This window comes from Artibeus jamaicensis, unplaced genomic scaffold (assembly GCF_021234435.1).
Source record: "Artibeus jamaicensis isolate MK-2021 breed Jamaican fruit bat unplaced genomic scaffold, CSHL_Jam_final contig_760, whole genome shotgun sequence".
NCBI classification, from domain to species: Eukaryota; Metazoa; Chordata; class Mammalia; order Chiroptera; family Phyllostomidae; genus Artibeus; species Artibeus jamaicensis.
This window is the reverse complement of record NW_026521955.1, coordinates 2,283,560-2,297,057: the sequence shown is the minus strand read 5'-3', so window position 1 is coordinate 2,297,057 and position 13,498 is coordinate 2,283,560. Positions and strand designations below refer to the sequence as shown.

At 35.6% G+C, this 13,498-nt stretch overlaps 1 protein-coding gene across 10 annotated transcripts in view; it reads right to left on the bottom strand.

Moving 5' to 3' along the window:
* Window positions 1-13,498, bottom strand: part of MIPOL1 (mirror-image polydactyly 1) — a 310,690-nt gene that overhangs the window by 221,581 nt on the left and 75,611 nt on the right. For all 10 annotated transcript variants that reach the window (XM_037164780.2, XM_053672528.1, XM_053672526.1 and 7 more), the window contains one exon: window positions 9,727-9,856. In XM_037164780.2, the coding sequence (XP_037020675.2) occupies window positions 9,727-9,856 (130 nt within the window). The remainder of the gene's footprint in view (window positions 1-9,726; window positions 9,857-13,498) is intronic.

The following is a 13,498-nucleotide window of genomic DNA, read 5'->3' as shown; positions in this document are numbered from 1 at the left end:
AATTACCTACTAACAACTAAAATTTTTCTTACTTAAAATAAAATGTGCTTATCAAAAGTTATAATAACTTCTTGGCACATGAATTTAGCATTCACACTATAAATAACTCATGTGATTGCCCTTAAAACCACATAATACATAGTGATTTATCATTTATATACTGATGAATGAGATATGAGATATAATGAGTATATATACACTCATTTATATTCAGATTCATTGCTGATGGATGAATCTGAATGTTTGGTAAGTACGCCAGGTCCAACATGCAGGGCATGAGTGACCCAAGTCAACCACTTAGCATTTGGATCTCAATTTTGCTTTGCTCAATTATATTTTAAAATTGAAGTCAGTAGTAAATGATCATTTGGTGAAAAATAAAACTTTAGTAACTGAAAAAATGTTTACTTGGGGATTTAAAACTTACATAGAAGCAAAGTAACTTGCAATACCAACATAAATTGGGAAGAGAAAAGGCCAACATTTGCATTTCTCTCTATATATTCATTTAAAAGTCTCAGAAAATACATGTCACAGATATCAGGGTCAACTACATCATAACTTAGTTTTAACTAGGTTATACAGAGCAAGAATCAGCAAACGTTTTCTGTGAAGGGTCAGATAGCACTTTAGGCTTTGCCATATGTTCTCTGTCACAGCTGCTAAGCTTTGCCTTTGTAGCACAAAGACATCCAGAGGTAGTATATACATGAATAGGTGTGGTTGTTTTCCAATAAAACTTTATTTACAAAAACAGTGAGAAGGCTGAATTTGCACCACAGGTCCTTATTTTGCTGATCCCCAATATACAATATTGAAAAAAGAGACTAGATTTTTCATGCAAATACACTGTAAGTGCCAACTTGGCATATTTGACATATTTTCTGAGCTGAATCACTCAATTCCTAGTTAAAGATTAATCATAAAAAGAAGTGGTTTTCAAAAACTTAAATTCACTCCTACAATAAGTACATTACTGACTTTATCAATTAAAAGAAACATAAAAATTAGATGAAAAATAGACCTTTACAAAAAAAGACAATATAAAATGTCAATAAAAGGCATTCAATTTTCTATGTAAACTGATTTTTTAGGTTTAACATTTAGTAGCAGCATGCACAACATATAAGGCTTTACTGGCTTTTTAAAATTTTAATTGTTGTTCAAGCACAGTTTTCTGTCTTTTACTCCCATCCCAACCTACCCCCCCAGTGCTCTCCACCTCCCTCCCATTTCCACCCCCCTTAGTTATTGTCCATGTGTCTTTTATACTGGTTCCTGTAAATCCTTCCCCTTTTCCCCTAAAATTCCCTCCCCTGTCCCCTCTGGCCCCTGTCAGCCTGTTCTCTATTTCAGTGTCTTTGGGGTGCTTGTTTGTTTGTTTTGTTGTTTAGGTTCCTGTTAAAGGTGAGATTTACTGGCTTAATAAAGACAAAATAATAGTGTTACAGGAAACATATCTCAGAAACTATAAATTATACATAATTAACATGAGGTTTACAATTATACACAAGAATCTCAACCTTCTGTAAACTCTAAATTATGCCTACAACAGTCTAACTAGACATAGTCATGATAATTAGTAAGAATTTTGCTGAGGTAAATATCCATGGGCTCAAGTTTCAATTGATTTCCTATACCATGCAAATTCTGACTGACAACCTTGCACTCTAAGTGAAAAGACCCATGCATGAAATGTCACATTTCTTGATTTATCCCTAAATCACTCAATATCATGTCTTTTATGTCTTTGCTTTCTGAACCTATAATCATTCACCTTGTTCAATGGTAAAAAGCTAAACTTTGACCTCACATGATAAAAATAACTAGTAATCAGCTAATCAGAAATTTCTGAATTGCTTGCTTTCATTCTCTCAGTTACATTTTTACACACTACTATTCTTAATATGTTAAAGAATACACCATCGACAACAAAGTGACTGAAAAAAATACCATGATCTCAAAGCTGGAATACACATATGCAAACATGCATGTATAACTATGTACATGTAAGTCATTTTAACTTCAATCCTTTTGGCTTTTTACTGTTATTAGATAAAGCAAAAAAGAAAAAAGCACTGATGATTCAAGGAATAAGGGAAGACAGAGACATGGCAAAGTAATAAAACAAAACAGACATTAAATATAAAGATGCAAAGTTTATTGAAAATAGTAAAGAGAAGAGAAAAAAGAAGACAAGGAATTTGAAGATTGTAGGAAGCATAAACAGTGCATTAAAACAGAGATGTGAAATAATTTATATATAACTTCAACTTACACTCAAAGCCTCCAAATGGGATTTCCATTGGCAAAGCTAAGTTACAAATTGGTTCTATATTAAGAAGGATTTAGTTTAAACGAACTATGGAACGTTCAGAACCTAGAGACTTCAGCTAAGTAGAAAGAAACCTGTACAGTGCCATTTAGAACCACGCTGACATTAGCAACTAAGTGACTAAGCAGCAACAAAAGTTGTTGCTTTTCCTCCTGCTTATTTATGGTTTTCCCGATCCCACCACATGTGCCCCTAGATTACAATGCATTAAGATATGACTATAAGCTGTTCCTAAGAACCAATAATATTTCATGTTAGTTAATATAATTATTTACATAAATTTTTACTTAATGTATACTTTCTTCATAACATGGGACTGTAATGCTGTGCTCTGAGCAAGCAGAGCTGAACCCAACACCCAGCATCCACAGGGGTGGGCAAGTAGGTGTGCAGTTGTGAGTACAGGAAGCACAGAGTTTATTTTTGATTATTATTCATAATTATTATTATTTTTCTTATAACAACTGTAGGCTACTTTTGCCCCACCCTGTATTCTAGATGTAAGTCCTTTATTAGATATAATAAATATTTCCTTACAATCTGCCTTTTTTACTCTTTTAACAGTGTGTTTACCAGGACACTAGTTTTACATTTTGACAAAATTTAATGTATTAATTTTTTAAAATCATGGATTGTACTTTTGGTATTGAATCTAAAATTCATTGCCATGTGTAAGGTCACACATATTTTTTCCTCCAGTGTTTTCTTCTAGAAGTTAAAAATGTTATATTTTATATTGAGGTCTGTGATTTATTTTGAGTTAATTTTCTGTTAAGGTTTATGGTACTTGCGGAGGATTTTTTGCTTTTGTTTTTGTTTTTCACATATAAACATTCATTTATTTCAGCACCATTTGTGGAAAAGGCTATCATTTCTTCATTAAACTTCCTTGCGCCTTTGTCAAAAATCAGCTGACTGTATTTGTGCAGGTCAATTTCTGGACTTTCTAGTCTGTTCCATACATCTGTATGTCTATCCCTTTGTGAACAGCAGTCCTGACTACTGAATTTTTAGAGTAGGTCTTTGAATTGAATAATGTCACTCCTCTAATTTTGCTCTTATTATAGAATTTTTGGCTATTCTAGTACCTGTGACTTTCCATATACCTTTTAGAATTTGTTTATATCTACAAAAATACCTGCTGTCGCCATGTGTTTTCAACATACTTTTCAAAGTATATAGCTTTTTTCTTGTTTCAGTAACACTTCCATTATAACTTAGAACCCTTCTTTGGGGATAGCAAGTACTGTTCCATTCATTTATTGATTGCCACACAGTACTATATTTTACATGTAATTTAAGACTATAAATCATGTCACCTAGATTGCCAATTTTATTCATGAAATTTGCTTCTAAATAGATTGTATTGCTTTTGAAAAATCAAATTCATCCAAAAAAGATAAAAAATCAATATTTTATGCACTATCACAACTCTTTGAGGTGTAGGTAATACTTATGCTTTATAGGTGAAAAAATCTCTGACTGGTTGACTACTTGTCCAAAGAGCCAGTCAATCAATTACACATTATAGGACTTGTCTATTTCAGATCGACACAGGCAACTCAAACTAAGCATATCCAAAATGAAATTTATTAATTCATTCTTAAAACTATCCTCCTTAACCCCGTATCCTGACTGTGGCACAACCATGTGCCTACATATTCAATTCTTTCTCAGAACCCTGGTTAAATTGGTCTCTTAGTTTAGTTCATTCTCTCTCTTTAATTGTTATATATAAATTCAGCCTATCCTTCTACTGTAATTTTTTTACCCTCTTGGTCGATCTACTTTAATTTGTACATGTCGATCTACTTTAACATACAAGTAAATGGACGGTGCAGGGTGGGAGTCAGGTTTCTTACTGTTGAAGAGGAAAATTACACATAAAAAAGGGAAAAGCTACAATGAACTGTGTTAGAATCAGAGACATTAGTGTGAATTTAGGTTTAGATTAATAAAGATGGAGAGATACAAAATTACAGTTATGTGTGTATACATCAGTTAGTATACATACATATATTTCCTAGCTCTTTCTTCTTATTGGATTTACAAGTAATTACACCCAGCAACAATGAGCACACCTGGTATCCAAATCTTGGTTTGTAATACCATTTTCCAATAAAAGGAATCAGGACTCCTTAGAGCAATGGCTGACTCCAGAGATGGGGGTGGGAGGAAGTACATCTCTATACATCCCTATAAAGCATGAGCCTGGAGCATCCTGAAGTGACAAAAAGTGAGAAAGTGCTCAGGAATCAAAAAGATGTGCCAATATAAGAATAATTAGATTCTCAAAAATAGAAAACCTAAATAAACAGAATAAAAAATCCACAGATCTAAAATTTCCATGAAATAAATTTAAAAAATCAAATAGTTCTCAAAGAGGAATGTTGTGGTTCCAAACACATTATTATAGAATAATCAACACAAAAAAGATAAATCAATTTTTTATGCACTATCACAACTCCTTGAGGTGTAGATAATACTCATGCTTAATCATCCTAATTAAATTCTTCTCTACTTCAAGAATAAAGACAGACACTTCTTCAAGTAGGTATCCAGGGAGAAAAAACAAACCACCCTTGAGTAGAGGAAAAGAAATCTGATTGGCCACAGACTTCTTTTCAGCCACCCTCAATGTAAGAAAAAAAGAGTAAGATTTTTACAGTGCCTCCTTGCACGACCAACAAAAGGACAACAACAGATTTTAAAAACAAAGACCAGAACTGACGGAAAATTGAACTGTATGGAAGTCTGACAACCGAGGAGTTAAAGAAGAAACAATCGTCCAGACTAGTAGGAGGGGTGGAGACTGGCAGCCAGCCAGAGAGGATTCTCCACAAGGTGGCAGCTGGCAGACCAGGACGGGTGGTGGACTGTGGAACTGGGCGATCCCACATTCGCATGCAGATAAACTGGAACAACTGGGGACCAAGAGAGACCACATAACCCAGGGTCCCAGCATGAGGAAAGAAAGCGTCAAACCTCTAATTGAAAACTCCTGTGGGGGTTGAGGTGGCAGCAGGAGAAAGTGCCAGTTTCTCAGGAGAGTTCATTGGAGAGACCCACAGGGTCCTAGAACATACAAAAGAACAACCACCTGGGAATAAGCACCAGAAGAGCTCAATTTGCTTATGGGTAGTGGGGGAAGTGACTGAAAAATGGCAGAGAGCTGAGCAAGCGCCACTGTTCCCTCTCTGACCCCACCCACACATACAGTGTCACGACATAGTGATGTGAGTTACCCAGCCCTGGTGAACACTTAAAGCTCTGTCCCTTAATAAATAACAGCTGGGCCAAGGGGAAAAAATGGCCCCAATGAAAGGACAGATGAAAACACCAGAAAAAAATACATCTAAGCGATGAAGAGATACCCAACCTATCAGATACATGGTTCAAAACACTGGTAATCAGGATGCTCACAGAAATTGTTGAATATGGTTGCAAATTAGATGAAAAACTGAAGGTTCTGCTAAGTGACATAAAAGAAAATGTACAGGGAACCAACAGTGACAGGAAAGAAGCCAGGACTCAAATCAACGGTGTGGACCAAAAGGAAGAAAGAAAGATCCAACCAGAACAGAATGAAGAAACAAGAATGAAAAAAAAATGAGGAGAGGCTTAGGAACCTCCAGGACATCTTTAAACATTTCAATATCTGAGTCATAAGGGTACCAGAAGGAGAAGAAGAAGAGCACCAAGTAGAAAACTTATTTGAACAAATAATAAAGAAAAATGTCCCCAATCTGGCAAAGGAAACAGACTTCCAGGAAGTGCCCAAAGCTCAGAGAGTCCAAAAGAAGGTGGACCCGAGAAGGAACATACCAAAGCACATCATAATTGCATTATCCACAATTAAAATTAAGGAGAGAATCTTAAAAGCAGCAAGAGAAAAGGAGACAGTTACCTACAAAGGAGTGCCCATACGGCTGTCAGCTACTTTCTCCAAAGAAATCTTGGAGGCAAGAGGGGACTGGAAAGAAGTATTTGCAGTCATGAAAGGCAAGGACCTACATCCAAGATTAGTCTATCCAGCAGAGCTTTCATTCAGAATAAAATGGAAGGGCAGATAAAGTGCTTCTCAGATGAGGTCAAGTTAAAGGAATTAATCATCACCCAGCCCTTATTATATGAATTTAAAGGGACTTATCTAAGAAAAAGGAGATAAAAAATATGAACAGTAAAGTGACAACAAACTCACAGCTATTAACAACCACACCAAAAACAAAAACAAAAACAAACTAAGCAAACAACTAGAACAGGAACAGAATCACAGAAATGAAGATCACATGGAGGGTTATCAGCGGGTGGGGATAGAGGGGGAAAGGTACAAAGAATAAGTATCATAGATGGTAGGTACAAAATTGAGAGAGGGAGGGTAAGAATCGTGTAGGAAATGGAGAAGCCAAAGAACTTCTATATATGACCCAGGGACATGAACTATACAAGACCCATGGACATAAATAGCAGGAATGTGGGTGGAAGGGTGTTGTGGACTGCTCTGCCTGGTTCTAGGAATTGTAACTCGATCTCCTGTGAATAAGGGTGAGCGACAATCTCTGGAATTCGAGCAGCAGGAGACAAAGCTTGTCTCTGGTAGCAAATGCTCCCTCAGTTTCCTCCCTGCCCCCAAAGCATGGTCAGAAGTCCATGATGGGCAAGACCCCTCACAACAGGAGGCAACCTAGGCCAAACACAACCACTTGGGAGGCCATCACAGAAGAACTAGGGGGGCTGCAACAAAGAGCAATGGACTCTCGCCTCCCGGCTTTGAGATAGCCCGAGTCCCCATATCCTCCTGGCTCTAATCCCCTTAAGCCTGAGTACCTGATGGGGAGGGGTACAGCTCCTTGCCTTGCTAGAGCATGTCCTGGGGAAAAATCTGGCATCACAAAGACTTCCTGATAAACCTGTGAAATCTGCTCTGCTAAGAGTGCTTTCATTCATATGTTAAGGGTTCCAGCAAGAAACCCTAAAACTCTATTCCTGACAGACTCTGACTCATAGTAAGCCCTCAGATTTCTTTGAAATGTTATCTACTGTTTGATCCTTGACACCCTGTATTCCTGTGTATTACAACCCAATAAAAGGCCCTGGTGGAGGGGGCTCAAGGCCTTTTTCCCCTGAGAAACTGGCTACCTCTCCTCCCCAAGCAGATCACATCATGTCTCAGTTGTTCACTCTCATCTGTGGCACATGGGGGAACTCTCGAGGAAAGTTGCCCCCACAGAAGGGAGTGTGCAGGGCAGAGGGACATAAAGGGGGGGGGGAATGGGACAACTGTAATAGCATAATCAATCAAATATATTAAAAAAAAGAAAAAAGTAAGATTTTTACAATGTTTAAATGAAAAATACTTAACCTCAGAACTTTATTCACAACAAATTAGAATATAAAAACAACACACATTCTGTAGCACGTTAAATCAGAGAATATGAGCCTTGCTAAAAAAACTGTTTGAAAATGAAATTCTTTTACCCAAAAATTCCTCACAATAAAACACTCGAGCATAAAAATGTCATTTATGATAAAAGTGCCTGTGTTGATTATTCAATCCTTTTAAAGATTAAAATTTAAAAAAAAAAACAAGGGGGCACTTTAGCTATAAAATCTAACACAACTTTTACAAATATTTTAGAAGAATTTATAAAAAAGAAAACAGAAGTTTAAAATTGCTTATTTATTTCAAACTGAGTCAAATACTGTTTAACTGAGACACTGCAAGTTTCTGAAAATTGAAAAAAAGTTGACAATTTCAACACCTTAGTGTTTTTCAGTCTCTTTTCTGAAATGTAGATGACTCTTTAGGGAATTAATATATTTCATTGAAAGAAAACATTGCATGAAGTTCAAAAATTTCTTCCGTTTCACTTCAATTAATCACTACTCCTAAATTCTTACATATTGATAGCACTTGCTACGAGTCAGGTACTTTTCAATATTTAAGCGTTTAGTCCTCATAACAACCTCCCTAAAACAGGCTCTATTTATCCATTCTGTAGACCAAAAAAACGGACTCACAGAGACTGAGTAATCTGTCCACGGCTGTACAGCTAGGAAGCAACAGAGCCAAGATTCAAAGACAGATATCTGGACTTGGAATCTGTGCTCTTAACCTCTACACTGTAATGTCTCTCAAATAAAACAACATGTAGAGAATGGTCTGATTTTTACCAAGTTATACATTCTTTCCACCACCAACTACCCATCCTTCCAGATAATAGTGTTTAAGTATATAAGCAAAGAGAAATGTTTGGAATATTTCCCTATTAAGACAGTTATTTGGGAGACAGTAGTGTAGAATTTAGGTAGAATATTTTGTTCCTTTATTTGTCTCTTTTAGTGGGTTTAATGCTTTTATCATAAGTCTATATCAGTCTTCTAAAAAACTGTCACTTATCTAAGCAAAAAACAAATCTCATTACTGAATCACAACTTGAATATTGTCATGTTAACTATTTAATAACTTGTTAAATTTAATAAACATGCTTCCTAAGGAAGCATGTTTCAATTCGGACTTTACTTGATTCCTCAGAGTCTAGCACAATGTTGAGGAGAGAAAACACACCATAAGTACATTGATGGATCATAAAATACTGCATTACTATATTTTATTTATCTTACAAGTAACATATTTCTAGATGTTGTAGGGCCTTTTTACCCTAATTGGACCATTTAGAATAGCATCATTTGCATTATCTGGGAGCTTGGAAAAAGGCAGAATATCTGGCTCCACTCCAGACCTATTGAATAAGAATCTGAATTTTAACAAGATTCCCCAAGTGACTGGAATGCACATCAAAAATGGTGACGTACTTATTTCCAGGGTGTGTTTCTCTAATTGTGATCCATTATTTACCTACATTAGAATCCTTTGGGTTGCTTGTTAAACATGTAGATTCTCAGGCTCCATTCCATTTCAGGTGCCACTAAAGTTTAAGAGCCAGAGCTAAAGAAGTAAAATGTAGTGAAGAATAGCAATGAACATATTAGGCTGAGAGCAGTGAAAGAACCCAGATAGCTGAAATGAATCAAGAAAGTGATAATAACAAAAAGGGAAGAAAAGAGAAATTACGAAGGACAGTAGAGTGGGGACGTTGACAATACAACTATAAAGAAGAAAGTAACTGCACTTGGGAGTGTTGTGAATTTCTTTTCTTTTTCTGTTTTATGAAAAGGCTGGGTGTTGGGCCTGGGGGAGAGTGGTAACTGTTATTTCTGACATGCAAACTAGTATAGCATACCAAAAATTTTAGAAAGACTGTGGGAATATGGAATGTACCACTGCAACATACAAGGATAAGTAACATTTCTGAATATGTAACCACCATATATTGCATGTATTTTATAAATGCTTCTAATCTCATATATAGTTTTAAATGGGTACATACGCTTTTAGAGACTGTTCCATATGTTTGGCTCGTGCAACTGCTTCATCTCTCTCCTCATTGGCTAATTGTAGTCGAGACATAATAGCTTCTTCACGTTCTCTTTGTGCAAAATATACCTCTTCAACCAGAGCTACCAAAATATATAATCCATAATTAATTAAAGGAGAAATGCATACTTACAGCAAAATTAAAAAGCAAAAATATTTTATTTACCTAAATTTGTATCAATTAACCACTTGAGAAAACATTATTTTAAAAGCTACTATAAAATTGAGATACCCTTTAACACCCATACAATGAAAATTAAAAGGCCAAATAACAAATATTGTAAAGTTGTGAAATAAAGGATACTCTCACATATACTACAGATAGGTGTATATATTTCTGCAACTATCAAGAAGAATTGGACGATATTTATTACAATTGAAGATGTGCATAGCCTATAACCGGGCAAATTTGCTCTTTGGTATGTAGCGTACAGAAATTCTTATATATGTGCACACACAAACACACAAATGCTTATTGAAGCATTACATAATAGCAAAAACTTAGAAATGACCCAAATGCACCATAACTGGAAGAGTAAATAAATACCTTAATATTCAAAATGGAATGCTATCCAGCATTCCATTTAAAATGAATTAACTCTGGACAAATCCCAAAAATGAAATTCTGGCAAACATAGAAAGTTGCAAATTAAGACAACTCTATGTATTATTTATTAGATAGACACAATTAGCAAAACAAAAAATTTAAAAGCATGGAAATAATAAACACCCAAGTTAGGATGGCAGTTACCTCAGAAGGATGGTGGAAGGAGAGGAAAGGAGGAGGGTCGGGGAGAGGAGGCAGGAGCAGAGCTGTGCTGCTTTTAACTCTGCTCATCGCCAGGGGCACCATTTATACAGATTCTCAGACAAATGGAATCATCTAATTTGTGCAGTGCTATAGAGGATCTTTGACGTTACCTGAAATTATCATTTCTCAAGCATGATTTCTACTTGAAATCTTACATAATTTTAAAAATATCACTGCAAATACCTGGATTACTTGAACCAAATTTTATTTATGCTATCAGACCACAAAATAAACTTAGAAAAAATGTTTAAATGCTCTTTGAGGTCCTAAAATATTGGGTCTGCCAGGACCTGTTATAGATTAATACACAGTTGATCAAAACACTTATTTTGTATTAAATCATACAAAATTAAATCAAAAGAAACTAACACTGAGAATAAGTCAATTATGGTCATCTCTCAGTGTCCACTGGGGACAGGTACCAGGACTCCTGAGGGACACCCAGATCCTCAGATGCTCAAGCCCCTTCTACAGAATGGCACAGTGTTTACATATAACCTACATCTGCATATAGCCCCCAGTAGGTAGGCCTACACATTACTTCCTTTGCATGGATTTGGCATCGTGCTCAATGTATGGCCAATTCAAGGTTTGGTTTTTGGACATTTCTGGGGATTTATTTTCTTTGAATATTTTTGATATGTGGTCAGTAGAATGCAAATGCAAAACCTGTGGATACAAAGGGCAAACTATATTGTCTTTTGTATAATAGAATACAAAATAGAATATGAAGTGGAAAAGCAAAGCCAAAGCTACTTCCAACATGTATAGCCCAAGAGAAGAGAAATACTCTTTCAACCATTAAATATTTATTAAAATCCTGTGGCAATCATCCATTGAGTTTCAAGTAATATGAATATCTATTCATGGTCTAAACATCCTTCTCATCCTGGAGAGAACTATTACAGAGAGAGATGAGAGATAAGATAAGATAAGATAAGATAAGATAAGATAAGATAAGATAAGATAAGAGGCCAGGAGGAGAGGGGAGGGGCCAAAAATTAAGTAGGCACATACACAGGTAGATAGGTAGGTAGCTAGACAGAAAGATATAAATAACAGATAGTAGTAAAGGCTTCGAAGGAAAATAAGGGTGTGTGAGGGAGTCTTTGCACAGATGGGGAATAGACTAAGCAGTGTGTTGGTTTCTTCAAAAAATTAAACATACATCTATGACCGTAAGATTCAGCTGTTTCACTCATGGGTATTTATCCAAGATAAATTAAAGCATGTGGCCATACGAAGACTTAAACACAAATATTCAAAGCCAATAACTTTGAATAACTATAACTGATATTATAACTATATCTTACTTATTTACTTATATCATATTTAACTTGATATTTAATAATCTTTATAATAGCCAATAACTAGAATAACTCAAATTTCTATCACCAGATGAATGGATAAACAAACTACATGACAAATTAAGTTGAAACAACTAGATATCTACTTGCATAAAATCAAATGATTTTAATTGACAATTTGAAAAAAGTTAAGAGATTGTTGTTATGAACCCAGCTTTTGGAAGAACCAGTACTTTTCAGCACAATTTTAATGGTGTTTTTTTTTTAAGGTAGTATCATTCACTGCTCTGTGGTTTTCTGTGGCTATATTATTCTGTTACCATGTATCAATTCATACACTATTTTCAAGGAAACTTCTGCCCATTAAGTAGTAAACAATAACAAGCTTTATTTTCCCCTTCTAATTGTATACAATCTCCTTCCAGGTATGACACTCATAACAGCTTAGAAAAAGCAACATGGTATATTAGGAAGAATACAGACTTTGATTCAGATTCGATGTTTATCATATTAAACTTAGGCAACTTGTTTTTGTATTCAGTGTATTTATTAAATTTTAGTTGCGATTCAGGTATAGAAAAGAGAGAATACCACCATTTATGGTTGTGAGGAAAAAGTTAAATGAGATAATAAAAGAAAGCTCTTGGCCAAATATAATGAACCCTCAACAAACATTAGTTCCACACCATCACTGCTGTCACCATCTCGATCCATAGACTCCATTTGGTTTCCCTTCTAGACTTATGAAAATTGGGTTTTTGATTAATTTGGACCATTTATGTATGTAAAAATACTATTCAAAATTCCTCACTTTTTAGCCTTTTTCCCTAGCATGCAAAAAATTGTAAACAGCAACTCAAAGAAAAATCACTCAGAACCTACTCTACACTATATACTGCATGTTACACTAGTTTATAAATAATATTGTGATATTTGAAGACATTTTAAAATTTTTACATTTAAAACAGTTATTTGTAAATCAGATAGGACAGACAAAATGATGTTAAGCAGTGATCAAAGTACACATTAACATGTACAAGTTCTGTCCAGAAGGTATCCGGCCAGGTAATATGAAAAATAGAGGCATTTACTGAAGATACAAGATACAAGAAACACTGTACACAGGACAATGATAACTCAGTCCCCTTCAAAGTAGGCACCATGGGACCTAACACAATTCTCCCATTCAGCTGCCCCACTGTACTTTCCTGAATCTCACCAACAGTCTGAAATCCCTTCTCTTTCACCAGTGACTTTAGTTTTGAAAAGAGTTTGGCAGGGCGCCAAACTAGGCTACAGGGGGATTGAGTCACCTGGGTGAGTTGATGTTTCACAAAAAAAAACTCTGCATGAGATGTGACGCACGAGAGGGTGCACTGTCATAACGAAGCTCACAATCGCCAGTTGCCCATAGCTGTGGCCTTCTGAAAAATCCAGAGGAATGTTCAAGCTTAACTCAAAATTTGATGGCAGATTCCTTGTTCTATTCACTCAGTCATTTTGAATGCAACAGCCACACAGTACACATGCTAACTCAACAGAGTCTACTGCCCCTGCTGACTGATACAGCAAAGTTGTCATTGTTCACCAATGTGCATTCCAGTCCA